This window comes from Lutjanus erythropterus, chromosome 13 (genome assembly GCF_056507025.1).
Source record: "Lutjanus erythropterus isolate fLutEry1 chromosome 13, fLutEry1.hap2, whole genome shotgun sequence".
In the NCBI taxonomy this organism is placed as follows: Eukaryota; Metazoa; Chordata; class Actinopteri; order Lutjaniformes; family Lutjanidae; genus Lutjanus; species Lutjanus erythropterus.
In genome coordinates, this window is record NC_139329.1 from 24975975 (window position 1) to 25002310 (window position 26336).

General features: G+C 39.9%; 3 protein-coding genes across 3 annotated transcripts; 2 read left to right on the forward strand and 1 right to left on the reverse strand.

Annotated features, from left to right (window-relative positions):
- Positions 1-2133: 2133 nt before the first annotated feature.
- commd4 (COMM domain containing 4) lies at positions 2134-5835 on the forward strand. Its single transcript, XM_084734003.1, has 8 exons — positions 2134-2213; positions 2496-2567; positions 2664-2729; positions 2831-2870; positions 3927-4046; positions 5198-5278; positions 5395-5571; positions 5665-5835. Exons 1-8 carry the CDS (start codon positions 2211-2213, stop codon positions 5703-5705), a joined length of 600 nt encoding a protein of 199 aa, XP_084590129.1. The 5' UTR covers positions 2134-2210; the 3' UTR covers positions 5706-5835.
- A 1665-nt stretch (positions 5836-7500) lies between these two features.
- neil1 (nei-like DNA glycosylase 1) lies at positions 7501-13417 on the forward strand. Its single transcript, XM_084733831.1, has 10 exons — positions 7501-7528; positions 8616-9100; positions 9185-9304; positions 10808-10916; positions 11011-11104; positions 11233-11354; positions 11441-11468; positions 11573-11643; positions 11724-11928; positions 13291-13417. The coding sequence occupies exons 2-10, from the start codon at positions 8646-8648 to the stop codon at positions 13335-13337; spliced, it is 1251 nt and encodes a 416-aa protein (XP_084589957.1). The 5' UTR covers positions 7501-7528; positions 8616-8645; the 3' UTR covers positions 13338-13417.
- man2c1 (mannosidase, alpha, class 2C, member 1) lies at positions 13407-25933 on the reverse strand. The gene is given in 27 exon segments (XM_084733830.1): positions 13407-13719; positions 13809-13912; positions 14000-14142; positions 14248-14327; positions 14423-14532; positions 14939-15082; positions 15190-15346; positions 16204-16308; positions 16403-16497; positions 18054-18135; positions 18137-18186; positions 18189-18370; positions 18785-18870; positions 18993-19114; positions 20212-20335; positions 20677-20822; positions 20910-21005; positions 21082-21198; positions 22336-22428; positions 22569-22679; positions 23343-23449; positions 23822-24011; positions 24094-24271; positions 24355-24425; positions 24526-24649; positions 24795-24920; positions 25753-25933. Coding segments are annotated over 27 exon segments (3150 nt in total). The 5' UTR covers positions 25854-25933; the 3' UTR covers positions 13407-13613.
- Between the last annotated feature and the right edge of the window lie 403 nt (positions 25934-26336).

The window sequence follows — 26336 nt, forward strand, 5'->3', positions numbered from 1 at the left end:
TATTTCACACAGAGTAAAATACCAAAAACCTAAAGTAACATTACATAAGATAAGATAAAACAGAACTTTATTAATCCTAAAGAAAATTCTTGTGCTAGGTTGCTCCAAAACTACAGCATCACAATGACAACAATAGAGCATCAAATAGGTGAAATATATAGATACAAAATATAAAGCATATAAGGAGTAAACCCAAGGAAACAGTGCCTAATTGAATAACAATAGATGAAGATAAGTTAAGTACAAAAGTTGCATTCACTCAGCTGCCCCACAGCGTACGGGATCACATGAAACCACACCACCAGGATCAGGAGGAGGCAAAACAATGTGGGTATTTCTTGGTCAATGTCGTTTCTCATTCAGTATTATCAGGGGAGTCTGGAACCTCTACAAGGTCTGCACTTTATCTTAATGTCAGCGCATAAATTAAACATTCCTTTATGTCCAATACATTTTTAACACATAAAGCATATGATAATCTCTCATATCTAACCATATTTTACACCTGGTGTATCTGTGACCCCATACAGAAGTAACACATCATCTGTAACAATCTGCCTGGGTGTCTGTAGTAGCAATTTATGACCATAAGGGAATGTCTGATTCCATGTCTTATCAGAATGTTTCTTTTGTGCATTGAGATGGTTGGTTGCCCTGAGAGGGCCTCACTGGCCTTGGCATAATTTATATGAGCAGGCTCCAAGGTGCCAAGGAAGTAACGATAAGATGTCGACCTTGCTGATGTTCCCACACACACACACACACACACACACACAAACACAAACACATACACAGAGCATCTGCCGCCTTGCTGATGCCATGATGACACATGCTTCTGTATGATGTCGGACATACTGTATAAAGCTGAGTGAATCTAATGTTGCTTGAAGCTTCTGGTATGACTGTAACCATTTGTGATGTATTAAACTCACATAATTTAGTATGGACAACCGGCTCTTCAAGTTTATTCCTTTACATCATCAATGTCTTATCTAATAATGTTAAAAAAGAGGGCAGAATTGTAGGGGGATGATTCCGTGTTAAAAAAAGATGACACAAATACCCCTAATGTAACTAGATAAAACATGATAAAGTGCCCTCTGGGGTGCCCTGCCCGTGGACAAAGTGTGGCTAAGTGCCCTCTAGAGTGCCCTTCCAGTGGATAAAACATGATAAAGCATACTTTAAAGTGCCCTTCAGTGGAAAAAACGTGATAAAGTCCTTTATAAGCTGCCCTTTCCATGGGCAAAAAGTGGTGAAGTGCTTTCTACGGTGCTCTTCCAGTGGATAAAATGCAATGCAATGCCATATTGGCTGCCCTTCATGCAAGAAAATTAATTGCCCTCTATGTGCTTGTAAATGGTTAGTCAATAGTTACCTGTTTGTTTTTATTACACAGCTGTAGTAGTTGTGTTTTACTTTACAGTAAAACAATTTTAATCTAAACTAGGGCTTGAAACTGTTTTACCATAAATGCATCACAACACTTGGTGCACTGGTGCCCTACGACATATACCTGGTGCCCTTTTTATTTTTTTAGTTGTTTTTTTGTTGGTGTAGACCCCAGCAAAAATAACATTCACTTTTTTTCAGTAAAAATTAAACGCAAAAATTCCACTCCCACTAAATTGAGACTCATATTGCAATGCACACAATATCTGTGAAAATAATCTCAGTATGATTCCCTATGCATATCATTCAGCTCTTGTCACTGACAGTAATGACTATGAATTCACAGCTGGTCACTAAAGCTGACTGGTTGGCCCCTCAGCTGTGGAACTCCCTGTATGGGGACATCAGGCATGCTGATTTTAAGACTCACTTTTATTTTAAGGGTTTAGGGTGATTTGTATTTGCATTGTGATTTGTTTTTATTGTAAAGCATTTGATGACTTTGTTTTTGGATGGTGCTGTATGAATATTAAAACTTTCTTTAATGGGCTTAAGATCAAGAACTTCTCAGATATTTGAAAGATTCATGAAGTACTGAGGTGATAAAACAATAAAAAGTAAGCAGGTGAAGTATGGCATTGTAAGCGTTGTCTGTCGGTGACACCCTGCAACATCAGGACCATCAGGACTCTGTGTCTGTGAGAGAGAAGATAGCCCCGCCCCCTCCGTTCCATCATTTCCAATGAGATTCGAGGAAACAGAAAGTTCTTCCTGTACAGCCTTTTCTATGTGACTGCTCAGCTGACTGTCTGACAACCATGGTAAACACTTTTTAAAATCGTATTATATACTAGTTTGCTTACTTTTAAGCCAGTTTATCTAAAGGACATTTAGTTGCATCATTTATAAATGTCTTAGTTAATTATTTAACTCAACACTGTCGATGTTTAGTCCGTCTTTTAGGCAGCTAACGTTAGCAGGCTAAGCTAGTTAGCAGCTTTTAATGATGGGTAGCTATGTAAATGTTAGCGTTGAAGTCTTTAAAGACTATCGTTTGTTTTGTTACAGTAAACAACACTTATGCGATGTTTTATTTGTTGTAGCGGTTCCGTTTCTGTGGAGATTTGGACTGTCCAGACTGGGTACTTGCCGAAATTAGCACATTAGCGAAGATTGTGAGTAATAATAATGGTCCAGAAAGCAATACTGTATTTTTCAATGTCAGTTTATACTTTGTATACTAACAGGTTTTTCTTCTGCCTCACCAACAGTCAAGTGTCAAAATGAAACTCCTCTGTGCTCAAGTGCTGAAGGACTTGCTAGGGGAAGGCATTGATGTAAGAGTTTAACATAGCTTCACATGATCGTATAGTCAGTCTTTACATACAGAATTCAGCCATACTGATCAGTGCTGTCTTCTCTCTCTTTTTTCTTTTAGTATGACAAGGTTACAAAACTTACGGCAGATGCAAAATTTGGTAAGTTTCACTGGTACGTAGTAGTACCATTACATATTCAGTTTAAGTAGCAATGCCACAGTATAAAATATTCCATTATAGATAAAGAAAATATTTCTCAAGTACAGAAGTACTTGTTCACAAAGGTATTTTAAAAGTCATTTCACCCCAAGATCAAAAATACATATTTTTTCTCATACCTGTAGTGCTGTTTATCCATGTAGATTGTTTTGGTGTGAGATGCCACTTTTTGGAGATGTAGCTGTAGAGTTGTCTGACTTCTCTCAAATATAATGCAACAGATCTTCTGTTGAGGACTTTCTTGTAGAAATTACTTTCTTTCTAGTAAAAAAAAAAAGTAGTTTTGATAGATTACACTGTAGAAAGAAAGTAGTCCCCCATGAAACTGCTCACAATAAGATCTGTGGGTTATCTTGAGCAACAGAGTCATAATTTCTGCACAGAGACATTGCTGTTGATTTTTTTTTTTTTTTTTTTTTATGCTTTGAGCACCTCAGGCTGAGCAGGCTGAGTGCAATTTAATTCCATTATACTGGAGAGAAGGCAGACATCTCTATGGCATTTCTATCTCCAGAACTCTGCAACTCACCAAAACAATCTAGATGGATGAATAGCACTACAGACTAAAATATGTGACTGTCCCTTTAAGCCCTTTACTGTTGTACTTGCAGTGGGGATCTACTTTAAATTCGGTTTGGGTAGGTAAATTAACAAGTACATTGTGTTTTATAAGCTCATCACAGGTTTTGTGAGTAAAATCTTGATCTGCAGAGTAACTATTAACTAGAGTAGCTGTCAGTTAAGTGTTGTGGAGTATTTGCCTCTGATATGTAGTGATGTAGAAATATAGGGGAACATAGAAACTCAAGCAAAGTACAACTGCCTCACAATTTTGCATAAGTAGATTACTTGAGTAAATGTACTTATATTCCACTACTGCTGGCACTGCAATTAAATCTAACTAACATACTTCAAACACAAGACAATATCATTGTCATATTTTCATTGCATTTTTGTTATGTGACATGCATTCATGACATAAAAACCATCCTGCAGAGAGTGGAGACATCAAAGCCAGCGTGGCAGTGCTCAGCTTCATTTTCTCCAGTGCAGCAAAGCATGATGTTGACAGTGAATCTCTGTCCAGTGAGCTGCAGCAGCTTGGTCTGCCTAAAGGTTAGTCCACTGGGGTTCTTCATGTTTGATATGAAAATAATCATTATGTTGCATAATCTGGAGTCACACACACACACACACACACACAGACTTTTTTCCATGCTTGTACCAAGAGTAAGGGCAGGTGTTGTTGTTTTTAAAGCAGAGCAAAGGGAGAAAACATTATCTGAATAGTTAATTAACTACTTGTGATATTTCAAGCCAGTGTCTGCATTTTTTTATTTATTCATTTTATTTAATTGTTTATTTAGCTGGGACACGTACATGTATTTTGTCAGATATAGCTAAAAGCTCATTTTCATTTGTAGTCTCTGGGACAGTGGAGGCCACCACTGATGCACAGGTTATAGAGTTAAAAGATCAGTTGTAGTAAATGAAAACCTTGTTAAAAAACAGACAAGAAATATCATATGGTAAACTAAGAAACAAAACAAACATCTGTAATAAACAACTGAAGAACAATATTGAATTCCCACTTGGGCACACACTATCTGCACACTAGACACAGTTAAAAACAGACAGCTCATCAGTACAAGAAATTACGTTAAGTAGAGCTTGAGAGTCAGATATTTGTAAGATTTACATGTTGTTTTTAAGTATAAAAATGTGCCTAGAATACCATCCCACACAGATAAAATCTAAATAAAAAAAAGGATCCTAGGTTGTGACAAACAATTGCCTCATGTCCAGAAGTATACAGGTGCCAAATCACAGCCTATTGTGTTGTTATTGGAACTTACTGCATTATATAATTGTCTATTGTTTAACTTCAGTATTAGAAAACATTGTCCTCAACTGACACTTGAAGGGGGCACAGTACGTGCACAATGTACAGCCTGGACAATACTAACGGGCTACCCGCCCTGCTGGTGTTTGGTGCATTGTGACTTTGGTGCATTAGAAAAGCCTGAGTTAGCTCTCTGCCAGCTTCAGACTGTGCTCTCTTTTTCACTGTTGTGAAGATATCCACTTTATTTGATAGATGTTAACTGCTCAGTTGCTTTGTGGCCATTACTTTATTCTCTTAATGATTGGTTAATGATTAATTAATGTCTTATTTCTGCTAATTGTGTGTTTAAGCTTTTATGTGAGTATGCACTTAAAATAAGTCTTGAATTGACTGTTAATTACCCACACATCCATTCTTTTAGAACACACAACAGGGCTCTGCAAATCATATGAAGACAAGCACTTGGCACTGCAAGGCAAACTAAGAGAGACAAGCCTGAGACGTGAGTGTTTCTGTCTATCTTGTCCTTTTTAAAGAGGAAGACTAATGTAGCTGATGATGCTGCTGACTAAGCACTGACTGGGGGTGCCATCAATTCTGCTCTGCATTGAATTTCAGTGGGGCGACTGGATGGCGTGTCCTGGCGCGTCGACTACACCCTGAGTTCGAGCGAGCTGAGGGAGGTGAATGAACCAATGATTCAACTGAAACTGCAGACACAAGGAACAGAATCAGACTCGACAGAGACGACTGTTGTGTCTGTTTCTGCTGACAAGTTCAGAGTTATGCTTTCAGGTTAGTTCTGCATCTTGTCAAAACAGCAGTTCTTTTCTTACAGTTGTATTAGCCAGTATTCTGTTATGATAATTCGCCTGTGTGTTTCCACAGAGCTCAAACAGGCCCAAGCTATGATGAATGCCCTGCAGTGAAGAGTGGACAATGACTACGTTTACATGCACAAAATATTCAGGTTTTTGTCCTTATTCTAGAAATATTATTCTTAGTAAGTAAGCTGTTTACATGGCTAATGAAAATGATGAATATTCCTGAAATATTCCTGTTTACATGCAGCCATGCATACTCCGATTATGGATCCTTCTTTGCGACAAAATAAGATTTTTTTTCACTGTAGTTTTTCACTGGTGGCGACATGCAAATGCAGCCTCCCTCTTTTATTCATTCAGCCACCTTCTTGAAAAGGTCAGGTTTGCAATCTTTTCGCGTATCAAAAACCTGTTGAACTCCAAGTCTTTCATAATGTGTAATGTAGGTGTGTTTGTTCCTCCAACCAGGAATGTGGGCTTTTCTTGTGTACATGCATCTCTACCCCAGCCTTACAAACTGTTAGCTCTTTGTTTTGTTTACAACGCACAAAGCTGACCATAAACAGGCAGCAGTAGTCTGAATGTACTACATACATGCTCATAAAACCTGAATATCAGCATATCCCACATGTCTTACCTGTAAATACTACATAAAAAAGCCCAGTTCAGAATATTCAAACAGAATATGTTGTTTACATGACCTGTATAAAATTCAGAATATTGTCATTAATAGTGGAAAATGAATGAGCATGTAAACGTAGCCATTGAAGTCAGACCTGGACGTCTGATGAAGAGCTGGACACAAATGATGCTGATAGACCACCAAAAGTGCCATACTTATATCTTGTACAGTTTATGTATTTTTTTTTAAATGAATTTTGTCATCTAAATGGTTATGTGAATGGCTCTGTGCTTATTTTGATTAACTGATATTTAGTTGTATTTTTCTTCCACACTGGTAATGGGTGGAAACTGGGGCTGCACAAGATGGTTTAAAAATCATAGTGCAATTATTTTTGATGGAGATTGTGATATGATTCAAGATTAGTGCGAATGAAAATATTTGCATCAAAATGTTTTTTGTTTTGTTTTTTTTTAACCAAAAATCTATTAAAATCGCGATGATGTGATATTTGTTGAGGTCTGTACCAAACAAACATGTTTTCCTACATGATTGGTAGGCCAAGGCATCTCTGCATCTCTACTGTACTTCATAAAAATGTTGTTTTGTCTCACATTTTTCCTTACTTAAAAAAACGCAGCTTTAGTGATTTGAATGTTGCATTTGCCTATATTGCGATTTTGATAATATTTTGATTAATTGTGCAGCCCTAGTGGAAATGGAAATACATACCAGATCATTTGTCACTGAAACAAGAATACTGAATTAAAGAGTTTTGTAAAATATTGTATATTAATTCACATATTTTGAATTGTGTTGATAATTTGTGATTTAACTTCATATGCTCAGAAAAAATAAAATAAACTGTGAAACACGGAGATCTTGGCCAGTTTTCGCAATGCCTACATATCCCAGCATGCATTGGGGTGGACTGTTTCCTCATGTTGTGTTCCTACAGTGCGTTTGCGTGCTAGAAAAGCTCCGTTATTTTTTCCCCAGTTTTCGATAATCTAGTGCATAACACGACAAAAAAAAAACATCTGCTACGATGAGAAACACGTGAAACTTAAAAAACGACCCTGACGAACCCGGAAATCTCGCGATATTTTCGTATGAATGAACGTTACACAACATGTTTGGTAACATGCATGTTGTGAAAGCCTTTAACTTGGTGCTACTACCTGCGCATTGTTGAAGCCTGCAGGGAGAAGAGGTACCCGACAAACTCCGCAACTGTTAGTTTATGTAATTCCACTTTACATCTTTACATCAGTCTGTCACCGGTGAGGTCTATTTCCTAGTTTGGGTAAGTTGTTAACCCTTGGTGCACCTTTGCAACTCGATGAATTAAAACGCCAGCTTTACCTTTTCAGTCCAGAAAGTATAGAGAGCAACAATGCAGAGACGCTGTTTAGTTCTGACTGGTCTGCGTGAGTAATAAAAGACACTCAGGACACGCCAGATGTGTCACACTGTGCTTGTGTAGTCTGTGGCAGGATGCGTTTAAAGTTGTAAAGTCTAGGCTTTGTTGTGCATTATGCTGTGTAGACTGAGAGTGACTGTGATGTTATGTTGCAGGTCTGAGTGTGTGTTGCGTGTTGGTAGGATGTGCATGCTTTGTTGTTTGTCTGAGGCTGTGCAATGGTATTTGATGTTCTCAGGATTTTTAGAAATCCTGAGGTCACAAGTCTGCAGAGACCTCATCACTCTTTAAAAACATGAACTTAAATCACTGCCTTCAGTATTTTCTAGAATTACTTGGAATCATTTATTCTTTTTTTTTGTACATTTTAGAGACACAGGTGAAGCCACTCCTCATACCCAACCCCTCTCCCTGTTCTTTTTCTGTCCTCACCCTCCCACCTTCCCACCCTCTGAACCAGTGGTTTTCAATCTAGGGCCTGTACCAACATGGTCCTTGAATGGGCTGTAGGGGATCCCCAGCAGAAAGAAGAATAGAACATTTTATCTTTTATCACATTTTTTTTGGAAATTGGAACAATAAATGGAACTATAAATTGCTTCTTTTGTCCAACTGACAGAGCAAAACCCAAAGACTCTTAATTTAGTATCATCGGTGACAAAACAGCAGCAAGTCCTCACATTTACAAATCCAGAACCAGAAACAAATATTTGACAATGTTGCTTGAAAAATGACTGGAACGATTAAGTGCTTATCAAAATAGTGGCACCAAATTTTCTTTCGATCAGTGCATTAAGTATTTAAATACTGGGAAAACCTTCTAAAATACCCACCATGTGTAATTTTTTAGTCATAGAACGTGAACCCTCCCCACATTGCTATAAGTCTCCCCTCAGTGTCTTTAAAGGTAGTTACAGTCCTGGATGTTTTGTTATATTATGTAATGTTTCAGCTACTTTGTTCTCTGCAGTTGCAGCAAAGCTTAATTTGTTCCAACAAAATGCCTGAGGGACCAGAACTCCACCTGGCCAGCCTTTATGTGAACAAAATGTGTGATGGAGTGGTGTTCGCCGGACCAGTCAGAAAATCCGAAGTCAGCAAAAGTCCTGATGTGCCCTTCACCTGTGAGGCCTATCGTATCACAGCCACTTCCAGAGGGAAGGAAGTGAAGCTCACGCTGACACCCATGAAAACTGATGATCCGAAACACAGCGTGAAGACGGGACAGGCAGACCAGCCCATGGACATAGTCTTTCGCTTTGGAATGTCAGGCTATTTCCGCTTCACCGCAGAGGATGAGCTGCCCAAACACGCCCACCTGCGATTTTATTCCAAAGAGAAGCCCTGCAGAGTGCTGAGCTTTGTGGATGCGCGTAGGTTTGGCAGCTGGCAGCCCAGTGGGATGTGGCAGCCTGGCAGAGGGCCCTGCATCATGTTTGAGTACAAAAGCTTCAGGTTAGTCATGCCGAGAGCGTCGCTTCTGTGTAATCTGCTCAACCAAATTATCACTGTCTCGCTGACCAGCTCATCATCTTGCAGGGAGAACATCCTGTCACATCTGTCTGACCGCGCCTTTGACAGGCCCATCTGTGAAGTTCTGCTCAATCAGAAGTACTTCAACGGTATCGGGAACTACCTAAGGGCTGAAATCCTCTTCAGGTGACACACATGCACAAACCTCAAACTATTCAAATGACATATGTATTAGGGATGCACTGTTATTGACCTTATTACTGCAGGTGGATGTGGTATCAGCCAGGACATGATGAGCCACTTTAAAAGACCAGTGGGTAGGATTTAGTAGTATCTAGCGGTGAGCCTGTTGATTTCAAACACCTCGCCTCACCCTCCCCTTCCAAGCTGGCAAAAAATGCTGAAGGCCATATTTAGAGCCAGTGTTTGGTTTGTCTGTTTTGGACTACTGTAGAAACATGGTGGCTCAACACCCTCTTTAGATATAAATGGCTCGTCTTAAGGTAATGAAAACACAACAATCCGTATTCTCAGGTGATAATTTACTAATTAAGACGTATATTCCCATATTCTGCCATTAGATCCCCATAAATCTTACCCACTGGGCCTTAAATATAGGGCTTTAGCCAATCATTAGCATAATTATGGATTAACCAGCTGATTTTTTTAAATGAATAATTGTCAGTCTATAAAATGTCATAACATAGAAACTTAAAATCTAAAACCCCCAAATATTCTGACTGAGAAAGCAGCAAATCATGCAAAGCATGTTGGAGATACTGAATGTTAACAACACCACAGAACTCGCAACTGCTCCTGATTAATTTTGCTCAGCATTGTCAATTTTGGTAAAACAAGCTTGTAAGAATAACAAACTAGTTTTTCATCAATTGGCTTGACTTGGTTGAAGAGGGATGAACAGTGTTTCCTTTAGTTATACTATCTCAGTCGCACAGCAGTTCGCCGACTCAGTTTTCAGTGGTGCAACAATCAATGGCCTCATGTTATCTTTCATAAAAATAAGCCCAAGGAGTTTCACACAGTGAGGTATACAGGTGTCAGATGGATATCAGATTTAGGGGAAATGAAGGCACTGGTATTGATGCCATACTGGGAGACAAAGTTTGGATCATTATTACAGTATTTCTTATTTTAAAAACAGCAGATATTTCTGTTGTATTTTATTTTTATTTCTGTTCTCATTAGCCTGCATGTGTGGTACCTTGATGTGATTTCAAAGAACAAAAAGTGAAAGAACAAAGCAGGTATGCACATAATCAGGGTAAAAAGCCTGGTAGGAACAGACCTTGATTAGTCCTGTATGCAGTTGAAAAAGAAACAACAAGATTAGCAAGAAGTGTTTGCTTTAGATCTTGTTGATTTATGATGATTCAAACTCTGACCAGTGAGCCTAGTTTACAGTATCTCTGTAAATATCTCTTCCTGTGAGGTTCTGGTTTGGAGAAAAAAGACTAGCAGCATGTTTGCATTGTTGAAAATTATGACAAACACACAATCCCAGCTCACATTCTCCTCAAAGTCTGTTTCCCTCAGATATAAAATGAATGGTTTCTTTCACTTCTCCTCACGCTGCCCATGGGGAGGCGTAATGATTCAGGAACACTTTGAAAACAAAAGAGCCTTCTTGTTTTGCACAAGAATGGGTCTTAAGTTGTGTTTCTTTTTTAGGTTGAACATCCCACCCTTTGTGGCTGCCAGGACCGTACTGGAAGGCCTTGACTCAGAAGATTTACACGAAAAAGAGAAGCCTGTGAAAAAAGAGAGTCCTGACGCAAAGGTGAAAGAACCAGACCACACACAATTTTTTTCAGATTATCAGACACCCAACCAAAACATCATTGCATTTTTTGACAAAGCCTTTCTTTATTAAGAGATCAAATAGAGCTAAACAGGAAAGGACGAAAGAGGAGACGGGTGACCTACTCAGACTGTGTCACACAGTACCTCTGGAAGTGGTGAGCTTGGGTGAGTCGAAATGAGTCAACTGTCCACTCTGAAAAAGACTAAAGAATCTTAGAGTTGAGTGTCAAAGATAACATAAAATCATTTTCCTGTGAAATGCCTCACAGTTTTTGACACATTTTGTAATTTAGGTGGAAAGGGCTATGACCCAGAGAAGGCAGACTACTCTGACTTTGAGGCGTGGCTGCAGTGTTATTATGTGGATGGAATGAAATCTATCCGAGACCACAATGGCAGAACTATGTGGTTCAAAGTGAGTACAAAGAAAATCCAGTATTTGAATTTCTATCATAGGATTTTATGTATCACCAACACTAATATGTACTGTTCTAATTTTAGGGAGATCCAGGCCCCATGGCGCCTAAAGGTACGTTATAGTTTGAATACATGAAACTGAAAACTACAGCTGAAGTGTATCTGAGAATAATTGATGCATCTGACTAAACTGATCTGATCTTTGTCACACAATAGATTCAAAGTCACCCAAGGCAAAAAAGAGGGCAAAGAAAGAAGATGACCATGATTACACAGATAAGAAAAAGGTAGAAACTAACTTTTCTGCTTGACAAATAATAATAATTATCTATAGATGTGACTGTTAACATAATTTTGTATTCATTAGGTGGCCAAGAGTCGCTCTGCCAGTACAAAGAAGAAAAAGGCAGCAAAACAGGAAACTGTGACCAAAATGCCAAAAAAAGAGAAGAATGTAGGTCCAAGGGAAGTCAGGTCCAAGAGAAGAAAGTCTGAAGTAAACACGCCTCAGCATGAAACAAAAACGACTGCACGTAGGAGGAAAAGCAGCAGCGCAGAGCCAACAGTTGCAGGTGAACTATTGTGCACAAAACCCTTTTTTTCCTGTTGGTGGAGAACAGAAAGAATTTAATCTCATTGTCAAAACACAGAATACTTTGCACATCCCTGCACAAAACCGCACAACCCTTTCATGTAAATTACATAACAAAATTCCTATGTAAATAAACCAGAATGCAATGATTTGCAAAAACTTTTCAACCTAAATTCAAATGAATGCAGTACAAAGACATGCTTTGCTGTTTATTGTAAAAATACACTCATTCTCAGTGTAACGTCTACAGTGTGTTCCAAAGAAGTTTGGACATGGGCATGTTTACCACTGATAAATCATTGTTTCTATTAACAACACTCAGTAAGCGCTTGGGAACTGAGGATACTGATGGTTTTGGAACTGCAACTGGACTACAGGCGGGTCAGTCTAGTACCTGAACTCTTTCACTGCGAAGCTACGCTCTTGTAACGTGCAGAATGTGTTTTGCCATGGTCTTGCTGAAATCAGCAGGGACATCTCTGAAAAAGACATCATCTGGGTGCTCTGAAACTTGTATGTACCTTTCACCATCAATGGGGCCTTTGCAGATGTCAACAGTTACCCATGATGGCATGGGCACCCCCCCAGGTACCATCACAGATGCTGGCTTTTGAAGTTAGCACTGGCAACAATCTGGGCCCCATTTCCCAGAGCCTTTGTAGCGCTATGTGCGTCGTTAGTTGTATTTTAAGGTCTCCCTTAAGGTTATGGGCTGTTTCCCAGAGTTGGGACAACCTTAAGGGAGACCTTAAAATACAACTAACGACACACATAGCGCTACGACGGCTCTGGGAAACGGGGCCCTGGGTGGTCCTTCTCCTCTTTAGTCCATCCATGATTGCTAGAAATAATCTGAAATGTGGACTTGCCAGGCTGCACCACACTTTTCCACTTTGCGTCAGTTTCTTTATTGCTGTATTTGTATTGCAGGGTTAATGGTCACCTTGCCTCCTGTGTGTGCAGGGATTTCTCTGGATTCTCTGAATCTTTTAATGACATTACATATTGTATTCTAAACAGGTGCTCTCCACAACTTTCCCAATCTTTTGTTTCCCCATCCCAACTTTTTTGGAGTATGTTGCAGACATAAAACTCAGAATGAGTGTATATTTATAAAACGTTTCAGTTTGAACATTAAATATCTTGTCTTTGTACCGTATTCAGTTGTAGACAAATCAAAAATGATTAGCAAATAATTGCTTTCTCTTTTTATTTTATACAGTGTCCCAACATTTTTGGAATTGGGGTTGTATACATCTTAGTGTAAAACTTGTGCTTCTTAATATTTTTCTTGTTTATGTGCCAAACCTACTTAAACCTGACTGTGATCCTGATTTTGCAGGTCCACAGAGGCGGAGCGGGAGAGTGACCAGACAGAGTGGCAAATAACAACAAGAAGGGAGGAACCACTGTATGAGGCTGTTTTTATATCATTAAATATTTTTTAAATAAAACATGTTTTTACAAAAGTTGTACAACTCTTTATTGATTCAATGCAAAGGAATCGCAGTGAGAAGCTAAACAAGATGCTCTCCACTTTAAGTCTCACAATAAATTGTCAACAGAGCAGCACTAGACGCATTTAATTAGTTCATTCCAACCGTTAGTACCATAGTGTTAAAATTCAATTTGTGATTATCCTGAGGTGTGGAAGGGCTACATGTATCACAAGATGAAGAGAAGTGACAGAATTTGAAAGGGGCTGAAGTTCAGGGTGATTCCCTCTGATGTCATGGGCGCTGGCTGGTCTTTTCTTTCCAGGAGATCACAACTGAAAGAGAGGAAAAGGTTTTCTTCTAAGAATACAATACAACATAACAGAGTCAGACAGCAGTAAACTAGAAAGATATAAATACTCACTGCCAGGCTTCCCTGACGGGAAGGGCGGTGCTGAGAGTTGCAGTCACGCTGCTTCCATGTGACTCATAGAGCCGGACAACGAGTGCCCCCTTCCTGTCCTCGGCCTGTTTATTGTAAATAGAGTAAACAGTCATTAAAAGGCTGGGTGGATTAAGTCAGGCTAGGTCAAGCTGAGCGTTTTAATTGGATACCTGTTTAATGGTCTCAAGGATCACCGCCACACTGCTGACGGAAAAGGCACTCCATGGAATGGTGTCGTGAGAGCAGCGGATTGACCTCAGAGGGAAGTTGAGGTTGTATGCGCACTGGATGACGGAGGCATCTTGGAATGATCCTGTATTACAAAACAGAAACATTCATACAGTATTACAAGTTTCATGTTCAGAGTTTCGAGGTTTAATGAGAACAAATTATTCTCAAAAAAACAATTAAATCCTACCTGTATGTGGCATGATTGCGTAGGTGAAATGATGAGTCCCCATGTCAGCATTGGCATCAGGGGCCTTTGGTGCCCTCAGTCTGAACAAAGACATCAGCTGTTAGATGCATCAATTATTTAAGTGGACTGTACTGTTGTTTCTACTCTAATATATGACAACAGTGGGGAACCTTACAGGGACAGTGTCATGGTGTTCTTGTGGACTGAATAGCCATATTTGCAGTCATTCAGCAGCGCAACTCCAAAGTTGTGCTCTGACAAATCAGCCCATTTGTGGCCCCAAACCTGGGGAGGAAAATCATGATGAGACACAACACAAAGCATTTAAACAGGACTACTTTTGTTCTAACAGCATCACTGACATCAGTGGTCCTTCAGCTTAAGCATACAGGGCCACAACAGGATACTAGGGGGCGTTGTGAAAATACCTGTGGATGTCGGTGTACATTAAAGGTCTGGTTCAGATTATTTGAAGTGGGGTGGTATTAGGTACTTATCATTACTCAGTATATAACCTACAGTAGATGGCAGATGAAGCAGACAGGAGTACTGATGTAGAAAGTTAAGCAACGTGCTGCTGTGACTAGAGTTAACAGCAACAATGTATTTTACCAACCTAAAAGATTCATATCAGTAAAAATAAGAGTGAAGGCTCACAGCCGGGGAATGTGGTGAAAATATTAGTTTGTACCTCAAATCTGGCCCAGTCCCACGACGTGTTTCGGTGTGTGGGCCTCTGCAGATGGCCAAACTGGATCTCGTACGTAGCATTCGTGTTACGTACTCGCACGGGAAATTCCACCTTGAGGAACTTGTGAGATTCAGCCCATTTCACCTGAAATTAAAGGACGAAACGTTGTGTATTTCTTGAGTATCAAATAATTTGTCAACTGTTGGATCAGTGAATCTCTAGATCCCTCCAGATATCATGTTTTAAAGTACCTCAGTGTTGAACTTGATGTAAGGACACATGGCGTCCATGACAATCTCCTGTGTGATGGTGCTCTTATCACTGATCCTGAGGGTGAAGCCGACTCGACCTCGGAGCCCATCTGAGGACACCACATGAACAGGCTGCACCACCTCCAGCACTGGCTTCCTATAGGGTCAATTCTGCTGTTAGGTTTTTGATGTTCAACACCTGCTAAGATTATCTATCCACTCGTGTCTAAGAAAAGATGAGCCTCCCCAAAGCCTGCACACATGTATACACACAACATTTGATTAAAGGTGGCGTGCACTATTCTGGAAAAAGACTGTTTATATTTTAACTTGACAACCAAACAAATCCTCCTTAAGAAGACTGTCCCTTTCGCTCCTCTTCCCCTTCCCCTCATCCTGTACACAGGAACAAACACAACTTGTTACTGATTGGCTGGGAAAATACTATTTGGTTTAGTCTGAGACATTTTTTATTAACCATTTATAGAGCCAGGGCTGTGTAGATTTTTTTTCCAGCGCACACGCAGAATGGGGCACTAGAGGACCATGAGGAGATATTCACTAATTTGAATTTGTGTATTGATTAGAATAGCACACCCCACCTTTAATTCCAAAGCTTTATTCTCAAAATGATCAATTATAATTGCTTCCATTCTTAAAACCTTTACCAAAACATCTCTCTTCTAGAAAAAACAATTTTGCTTTTAATAACTCAACAGAGTAGGCTTATACTCACTGATCCTTACCAAAATAATAATAAAGATTCATTATCACAGAGCTCACAGGGGTGTGGTCTACTAAGTAGCCTACTTTTTCTGATTCAGGACGAAAAAATGTGTTTTAAAAAAGTTTTGTATATGTTGCATGTGCAAATATAATTTTGACAACCAGAGCAGAGCAAAGGTTTGGGGACCCCCCATGACTTTGCCAGTCCCCTTTGTTGGGCCTGAACCCAAGGTTGGGAACCAGTGTATTAAGGTGTAAAATGACAGCTGTAAAAACAGTGACCGATACCTTGTTTGCAGATGGTAGTCCATTACATCCCAAGCATCCCAGTACAAAGGGACATCATCAAACATGACAAACTGGTTCCCATGACAGCTGTCAGCGATGGCCTCTCTGAAACCAAAAGAATGGCGAGATTGTTAATTCATTAATGTTAATGTGGTGGTAGGAAAAAAAAAACACAGGTGGTGACATGGTCCTACTGTACCTGTTTGCACTGATCAAATGCAGTGAAGCCAAAGTACCATCTTTGTTGACGACAGTCTGTAAAATCCCGTTCTTCATGAGGACGGTGCCGTCACTCTGTAATGTTACACACCGTCTCATTTAGCCAAACTAAATTAAAACATAGCTAAATTAATTACCTGCTCTTGATCACACACTTGTTTTTTTTTTTAGATTGGTGCAAAGGGGCAGTACATAAATACAGACAGAGGTAGAGACATAAAAACATAGAAATAGATGAAGGAAAAGATTTACAAGCAATATATAAAATGATAAGTACATTCAATCAGAGCGAACATGAGAAAACTAGCCAAAACAAAACCAAAAAAAGAGGAAAAATAAATGGCTATGACAACAATAATAATAATAATAATATGCAATGCAATGTGTTATTCATACTAAGTATGATGCTGCATTGAGTACAAAGTGCTTTCCAACTAGGGTTGGGGGAAAACAGCTGATTCTTAGATGCATCGGGATTCTCTCTCGAAAGATTATGAATCGATGCAGAAAAGTTTCATAGACTTTGTTTCCTGCTTTCCTGAATGAAAATAAAAAAAAAATATTGGTACATTCACATGCATGCCAGGTCTGTGTGGAAAAAGTTGACTCCGAGGGCTGACACACACTGCCGTGCCAGAAACAGATAGTGTTTACAAAAAGGATAGAAGATGTCAAAATTTTTCATAAATCGGAAGAACTGTGATCATGGGAGGAAACCAGAGCAGGGCCATGAAAAACAGGATTCTCCTAGGAAAACGGGGCAGATCAGCAAATATGATGACATAGTTATATTCTACACTAGGCGTCTTCTTGAGTTCTGTGGATGGCTGTGGATCTACAACTGCAGACGGTTATCAGCACACCCTGACTTTAAAACTGACTTGTGGAAACATTTTGGCTTCTATGAAGTTGAAAGGAACAAGGAGCCGGGCAAGAGCCACACTGTATGCCAGTTGTGTGTAACTTCAGTAACTGTGGATCATTGGAAATGCGCTGTTTTAAAAGTAGTAAGCTGACACACAGTAAGAAGAAACATGTCATATAAACAAATAAAAGTCAATAATTGTTTTTAAAATCTCACCGTAGCCCTCAAAATCAGAAATGAAATATCAGGGTGCAAAGAGATTCCCACCCCTGGCTCCAACTGGACAGTCTGTAGATTTTAAGTATGTGAGAAATGCCGGGATGTAAACTAGATCAATCCTGATTATGCACTGAAAGCTTGCTGAACATACTCAACTGCCCCCAAATGCATTATATCTGTTCAGACTGTTCAGTGGCAGACTGTGAGGCAGATAGTTCTAGCACAACGCTGTAGGTGGTAAGAGGCATGTTGGGATAAAATAATTAAGAACAATGGCGAGTGTAGGAGGCACAAGGACCCAGGAGGGCGTTATGTGGAAAAACATGGGAGCTCGCAAAAATGATGTACTTTAGAAAAAAAAATATGTAGCACTAACACTTTATTAAACAATTAATGAATTTTGACTGGTAATATGATGCCCTCTTCCTATTCTGTAAGCCCCCACTAAACCGCCACAGCTGAAGCCACAGCTGAGCCACAGGCGCTGTCTCATCATGATTCAGTGAAGCTTAACAATAAGGCGGAGTTGATGAGTTTTTGTACATACTTGGACAGTGACAGAGACTGGAGTCGCAGGCTGTGTCTCTTTAACGGGAGACAAACCAATGCTGGGAACTTTCACCAGAGCTGCAAACACCACAGAGCATCAGACGTGTGGTTGTAGGTTAGAAGGCAACAACAACAAATATTGTAAATATATACAAATAGCTACCATACCCAGAGCAGGTTTACCAGCGCCATCTTGAATCTGGATGACTTCATGGCGCTCCCATGGCAGAGAGTTGAACACACCGGCGGAGCTGCCCTTTGACCCCAAGGCTCCACAGGCATCATGCAGCAGTCTAGCACCATCACTACGGATATCTAAAACACAAGAGTGATGTGCTTTTTATTTTGGAAATTTTTTTGTCTTATTACGTCGTTTTCCTCTGGTTACGTCTTTTTTTTTGTCGTCACATCTTTAGCTGTTTTCATCTCATCATTTTCATCTTGTGACATGTTTAACATCATTTTCGCCATGTCACATCATCTTTTGTTGTTTTCGTCCTGTTACATCCTTGAAGTCATTTTTGTTGTTATGTCTTTTACATAATTTTGTCATGTAACATCTTTTCCCTGAAAATGCATTAAAACTAAAGCAACAAGCCTGTTTTGGAAATGTGAGAAGTGGAAAGTAAAGATATTTGTGTTAAAATGTATGGAGTAAAGGAAAAATAGAAACAGTATTTGAACTCCACCTCTGCTCAGGTTGTAGTGGACAGCTAATGGAAACTGTACCTTCATAATACCTGAGTGCATCCTCCACCACCATCTCTATACAGCTGCCGGGAATCACATCGTGGAACTGGTTTAGAAGCAGCAGCCTGTGATGGAAAAAAATCAAAGAAAACTTTTCCACACTGCAGCAACAGAGAATATTTATTTTTCTATTAATCTTGAAACTATAATAATGATAATGAAACTATAATAATAGGTGTGTCAGGACCTCCAGAGCTCCTTCATTTTTTCCACAGGATACTGAAAAGTCTTGTCCTGACACAGCGCCAAGCTGCTGGCTATCTCGATGTCATGAAGCAGCGTCTCACACTGGCGGTTCCCTCGCTTAATCTGGAAACAACAAAGAAAGAGTGAAAGTAACTGCACTTTGTCAATCAGTTCGGATATTTTTACATTCCAACATATTACTGGTTTGTAGCTTTTCTATCCTTCATTCAACTGGGCTGCTTTTATATTTCACACATACAGTATATCTATTCCCTGCACAAGTATGATGCTTTTTCTCTCATTTGTCATTATTTTGTGGTGTTGTGTGGGACTTTATTATTTTAGGTGTCACTAGAATTACTGTCTTGTGGTTTTATGTTTCTATGTCTGTTTAAACTCATGTATGCAGACTTTGAAGAAATTTAATAAAAGATTTTAAGCTACAAATGCTAAAACACTGATGAATCACATACTTCTTCAACCTGGCAGCACAGAAGATCTGTACAATCATCAAAGTTTCAAGGTGGGCATTTAAGATAAGTCACCAATTCAGAGTCCAACCAAATGTGAAATATGGTCACAATCTCCCCTTCTGTTCCTGACCAGTGATGTTGAAAAACGGCCAGAAAAGTGTTTGTTTTTCTTACAGAAAATTATGTCATCACAGAGAAGCTGACCTTTGACTTACTGGATATAAAATGTCATCACTTCATCATTTTATCCCAGACATCTGTGTGAAACTTTTCCTCGACTCCAAGTAGACATTTGTGCCCAGTGTAATGAAATTCCCTGAGATATCATGTTCACGGGAGTGGGAGGGGCATTGTGACCTTTGACTATCGAAATCTAATCAGTTCATCCTCGATGCCCAATGGATGTTTATACGAAATTTGAATTAATTCCCTCAAGGCGTGTCTGAGATATTGCATTCACCAGAATGGGATGGATGGACCTGAAAACAGTGCCTCTGGTCATAGCTGTCACTGATACAGAGGCAAAAAGACATTTTCTAAAATATATTTATAAGTCAAGACTGTCAGAAAGATCCAAGTAAATCCAGCCTGTAAACAATCAATACTTTCCCACACAATTTACCTAAATGTTCTATATATTTTATACTTTTATTATGCATATTGTTCTTCTTACTTCCTTTCTCCCAGAAAAGTCCTATCGTTTCATTTCCTCTCATAACGAGTTCTCTGAAGAGATTTCTATTGTACCTGTGCCTGTGTGGTGTAGGTGCCATTGTGCAGCTCCAGGAAGAGCTCTCCGGACCAAGTACAAAGCAGAGCTGACTCAGCCTGAAGCTGAGAGAAAAGCTTGTCAGGGCTGGACATCTCGACCCTGAGAAACACACACAATTTGGAAACGGAAGTGACCAGTGACGTCTCTGGTTACACTTTTGTTATTCATTCTGACTAAAACATGATCATATTGTAAAACAAAACCAGAATGACATCAGAAGACCACATTCATATCCTTTCGACTTTCACGAGCTTGGTGTGGTCCCCTGCCTACGTGCTGACAAACCCAAATGAGAACTTTTTTTTACAGACATCCCAGCACAGGAAACATGAATAGAAAACTGATGACAAATGTTTTTTATAGGAAGTGTTTCCGCCTCAGTTTGGGCATGGCTGTTGTTACTGAGGAGTATTAAGTTAAAGTGTGGGTCAGGAACTGACTTGGGAAGTCCATCTGTGTCCTGAACCCGTTGCAGGCGGTCCAGCATCAGCTGTGTGGGTCCGCCACCACCATCCCCAAATCCAAACAACGCTGCACTGTGATTCGCTCTGCCTTTATCTTTGTTATTCTTCACAGTTTTCACCAGCTGTAGGTAGAATAAACCCAGATGAGTGCAGGCACAGACACAACTCACAACATTCACCATGTTACACGTTCTACAAAGCAAACTCACGTCTTCAACCTTGCCCTTCATTTCGTAGGAATTTCCAGGTGGGAAGTGAGTTAAAACCTTGGAGCCATCCAGACCTTCCCAGAAAAATGTGTTGTGCTTTGGGAAAACAGAAATAAAAACTTAAAACTTTGCATCTCAGTTTGTTAACCTTGTGCCCGGTTGCTTTACTTACTGGAAAGGTGTTGACCAGGTTCCAGCTGAGTTTCTGTGTCAAGAAATTGGAAATACCACAGCCTTGCATTATCTGAGGAAGCTGGGCCGAGTAGCCAAACGTATCTGGAAGCCAGAACTAAAGAGAACAGAGAAAAGATTCTTATATTATGCATTTGAGATGAAAAAACAGACCGACAGATCTCCATATAATTCCCCAAAAAATGTGCATTGAAATGTCACAAATAAATAAATAATAAATAAAATAAAATATTTAGATTTGCAGAGGTACAGTTATGATTCAAATTGGAATTTTATTGAAATCACGACACGGCCGTACAAACGTAACGTTCAAATCACAAAAGCTATAATTCAAATACTGCCAGTTTCTAACATCAAGACCTCAAAACATTTCAGGGAAAATGGTGATATGGTTCTGATGTTAATGAATGAAAGCAGTAACATTTGAAGGGACAAGTCGGATGAAAAACACTTTCACATGGAGTGAACAAAAGACACCACTTGATTACGTATCTGAAACTGATAGTAGAAGAAGTCGCTCACAAAAAACAAAGGACAAATCTCACAAAGTTGTTGAATGGTTAAAACTTTACAAGAACACTGGATAAAAACAGCTCCTTGCCCACCATGTTTCTGAAAATAAAAAGAAATATCTTGCCCTATGTACACAAACATCTGGCCTTACCCACAGTTGGGAGACACTAGCATTCAAGGCTTTCTGCCAGAAAGCCCTCCTCCATTAGATTCAGAAAAAGCATTCTGGTTTGGGTTTAAATAGTAAGACTTCTGCCAGAAAGAGCTTCCTTGTAGTGTCCTGTACTTTGTGGCTTTCTGGCAGAAAATATGCTATTTTAACCAAAAACAAAACCAAAACCACAACCGCCCCCCCACCCCCCCACTTCCAAAAAAACCCCTACACGTGAAGAGCTTCCTGTAGAAGGTTTTTGTTGTTGTTACTGTTGGCACTCACAAGTGTTGCACTGTTTGACCTCTACAACTGTCTTATTTTTAACTCATGTTGATTGTGGTGGAGACATCCACAGTGTGGACAATTACCTGACCTCCCCCTTACTGCCATCTGCTGGACTGTCCCTTGCCTCATCTACTCTGGCACTGCCGTGGCATGTATGAAAAGGCACAGGATGTTCCTGAGTGTAGCTGCATGTGTGAAAAGTGAAAGTCACTAATGTTTTTTCAAAGGTTATCCCAGGCTACACAGGGGTCAACTCTGGAAACGTTTTTTAGGAATCTGTACCTCTTTGCAATGGATCCCAAACTCGCGGTTAAAGAAACGCTGGCCCTCCAGGAACTGCCGGATCATGGACTCCCCTGAGGGCAGATTGCCATCCTGACAAGCAAACATGTAGTTAATTCATCTTAACTTAAGGCTGTCGTGTTCATAAAAAGGGCTGAATGGCAGCCACCCCAATAATATGATTAAATTCTTAAGATACATTAAATATGATTGCTTTCCAACATCCATTTTACCATTTCCACCCACGTTCCTCCAACTGGAATGAACTGTCCTTTCTTGACATAATGCTTAATCTGGGAGAAGAGTCCTGGGTACCAGTTCTTTACCCACTGAAACTGCTGGGCCTGGACAAAACGAAAACAAAAGAGTTAAAAACTGAAGGGGACTGCGCAGATCTGTAGGTTCATTATGTCTCACGCAAAACTGTATTAAACCCTATTTGCACAGGATCAGTATTACCAGTATTACCAGGAGACCTCATGCAATTTAGAAACTGTCACCCCATGTCTGTTTCGTGCGTCGTACTTTACTCAAATGTACTGACGTCATCCCCCAGATATGATGTCATGACTGTGCATAACATCAGCGTTCAGAGGCAGAGCATCTGTTCTTCAACAGCCACATTAATAATACAGTTCAGAGTTTCTGCGTGTGTTACAAGCATAAATACACATTTGCAGACCATTCAGATCATGTAAACAGATGATTTGAGGCTGTACTTATGACGACCTTTTGCTGCTCCTAACCTTCGCCGTCTTCATCTCAGACGTCACTGTAGCTGATTTCTTGACACAGCTGTTGACTGCTGTTCAGCTGGACTAATATTATCGCACAGCCTGTGTGTTTAGCGACATATGGCAGGTAATTTACGGTGGAATTTTTACTTTACAAAATTATGGACACGGCAGATTCGCACGGGATTAAGATCACAGGTGACCTCTGCAATTATTACAAATCACTAGAGGTCCTCAGGTGATACTCGTCCATGTGCTTTAGTGGGAAATTACCTGAGAGCAAGTGAAAACAAACTCTGGATTCTTCTCCATTAAACGGATCACCGTCACCCAGCTTCGGCCACATTTTCGAATGGTCTCTTCATAGGGCCACAGCCAAGCTGCAAAATACAGAGTCATAAATATTAACTCATTTGGAAAAATGTTAATCTTTCGATTTTATGCACATTTTCTATTAGTTTACTTATTCAAAAATGGGACCCTCTTTAAGCATCTACTATTATCGAGGCCATATAGAGGCATCAATATTAAATTAATAGTTACATAACCAACTAAAAACTCCCTGTAGTAGCTTTAAAGCAGCATTTCTCTACAAAAGTATAAAAAAATCTAAATTTAAATCTTTTTCAGCACAAATAGAAAGAAAGCCCCAGAGCTTCATAAGGCTTCATCCTCCCATCACTAGTTGGACCCAAAAAAGGCAGTGTGGATCGATTCTCAGCCCGATTCAACAACAGAATATAAAATGAGACCTGAGTCTATGTGGCAGTGACCCATCGCATGAACGGTGTGCTGGCTGTCTCCATTCCTCTGGCTGAAGAAGTTGTGAGCCAGACTACGAGCTTTGGAGAAGGAGCTGGGATCAGAGGTGTCACACAGGTTGACCATCTCATTGACGGTGAAGAGCGCCTGGTAGCCTCGCTGCTCTCCTTCTCCGAGTTCCTAAGAAGAAAACAAGACAGCAGAAGTTAATGTTGGGCCTTATTAATCTACAGTAAAGCACTTTTTTTTTCTGTGACTGTACCTTTACAATGTCAATCAGCATCTCAAAATCAGTCAGCAGCTCCCGTACATCCCGGTTGAATACCACCAGCTCTGCCCTCTGCAGAGAAAACTTCCTGTCGGGATCTGGAGCTGCAATCATGCTTCCTTGTCCAACTCCTATAAGCCCGTTACAGGCCACCTCCACAAAAAGGGTGAGACTAAAGAACAAGGTGAACATTTTAGTTGCAAGCAGCCCAAAAGCTCAGTAATCAGCAACAAACTTAGATTTTAGTTAACTGACCTGTGTGGCTCCTCATCTTTCAGACAGTCAGACAGGATATAACTTGTCTTTTCACCCTCTTTCGTCAGGCCCTGCAGATCCACATTACATGACTCAGTGAGATCTAGTCATGGGTTTATCGCAGAATTTTTGCACTTAAATCTTACTTTAATAAAATTGCTGCTACATTACCTGAACTGGCTGCTCATCTTTCCAAACCATCGCTTCTCCATCACATTCCCACAGAAGATGAACCTCTTTCCCTCTCCAGGACTCAGGGATTTTCAGTGTCACTTTAAACCAGCAAGTCCACCACCTTCAACCATATTTAATATGCAGTACATCATGTAGAGACATGTTGAGTATGTGACAAATTAAACCTGAATGTAAAACTTGGGTTATTGCCAAGATCTAAGGGAATAAATGATCTGAGGGTAATAAAACCTGACAATAATACTTACGTTGGTCCAAAGGTATCACCCACTTTATGAGGGGCAAAGTTCTGCTTGGAAGCTTCCGTGAATGTGATCCGTTTAGGAGACAAGAAGGAGGCGATGGACTCCAGCGGGCAAGAGTCTCCATAGAGTCTGCGGAGAATAAACGAGTCAAGTCAAACTCAATTTGCAATTTGTCTCTAACCTTAGAGCCTAGATTCAGACACGGTAAAAGAAAAAATGATTCACACTGTCTATGATGCTCTTTGCAATTACATTAACTACAGAGCATGTGAGCAGATGAGTAAATGTGAACATCGTGTGGAGTGCCAGTATACAAGCTTATCTACTTTAGAAGGGAGCAGAGCTCAAAGCAGGGCTCAACCGGGGCCAGTAAAACACCATGTCAGGCTAGGTAACTGACTGACTCACTTGCCCGACTGGTTAAGTAATTTTCCATGCAAAAATGGCAAAAACTGCTATTTCAGCTTTTCAAATATGGAGATTTCACGCCTTTCTCAGTTCATTATCATATTAAACTGAATATCTTTGGGTTTCAGACTGACAAAACAAGACATTTAAAGACATCATCTTGGATTTTGAAAAACTGGGATGCACATATGCAGCCCTAGATTGAACATGACAACTGACTTCAGTTTTTGTTGTTATTTGATGACTTCTAACACATAAAGCCATTTTTACAGGGGCAAGTAAACATTGACCGTGGGCAGGGAGATTTCTGCCCCACTTGCCCAACCTGGCAAGGTAACACTGAAGACAACTTCATTTCATTACAGTGCTTGACGGTTGCCTTTCATTAACTTCATCTTGCAGACTGGAGTTCAACTATTAATGATATACAAAGAAACAGTGTGAGCAGGATGTGCAATTACTGTGATTTACGCATAACAGCCCTCAATATAAACTTATACTTTGCACGGATCATTTCATTCAGAGTGAGAGCAGCTGATGAAAGAAGCCTTACCGTCCTCTCAGGTTACAGTCTGTGAAATACATGTCAGAGACAAACTTCTCTGCTCTCTCGAGGAGAGTGCGCCTGTTTTTCAGCACAGGCTGATGATACATCACGAAAACAACCAGTAAAAAACAACTGCAGACTCTCAAAACAGCGAGAGCTCAAAGCACACGACTCAAATCTGCACGAGACCCGGAAGTGAAACGTGTTATTGTAGTTAAAGCAAGCAGCCGCTAGATGGCAGCGCTGTTCAACAACCGCCTACAATGACCGTCTTCACTGTCAGGGGTCAGGAAGAGCAGGTGAACTGTGCAAAGTGTCAGTAGTGAGCATCTTTTTGCTTTTATCAGGTCAAATTTGTGAAATAATGTGAAACAGACTTCTTCATTATTTTTATTTGGGTTTTGTAAAAAGGTATTCAAGGTCAAAATAGGTCTTATAGGTCAAATTATGACCTATAATATGATATGTTGGTAACTGATGGCACTGTAAAAATCAATGCTACAATGAATATTTATTAATAAATGACTGTGATTTAGACATGAAACAAATTCAAATTTGCCAACCCTTACACATAAGCTACCTGTAATGAT

Excerpts from the sequence above, each read along its gene's own strand:
- neil1 (XM_084733831.1), top strand. The coding sequence starts at position 8,646 with ATGCCTGAGGGACCAGAACTCCACCTGGCCAGCCTTTATGTGAACAAA. Across the intron at positions 11,355-11,440 it reads GCAGAACTATGTGGTTCAAA|GGAGATCCAGGCCCCATGGC; the intron begins GTGAGTACAAAG and ends TTCTAATTTTAG. Across the intron at positions 11,644-11,723 it reads ATTACACAGATAAGAAAAAG|GTGGCCAAGAGTCGCTCTGC; the intron begins GTAGAAACTAAC and ends TGTATTCATTAG.
- commd4 (XM_084734003.1), top strand. Across the intron at positions 2,568-2,663 it reads TTAGCACATTAGCGAAGATT|TCAAGTGTCAAAATGAAACT; the intron begins GTGAGTAATAAT and ends CCTCACCAACAG. Across the intron at positions 5,279-5,394 it reads AAGAGAGACAAGCCTGAGAC|TGGGGCGACTGGATGGCGTG; the intron begins GTGAGTGTTTCT and ends ATTGAATTTCAG.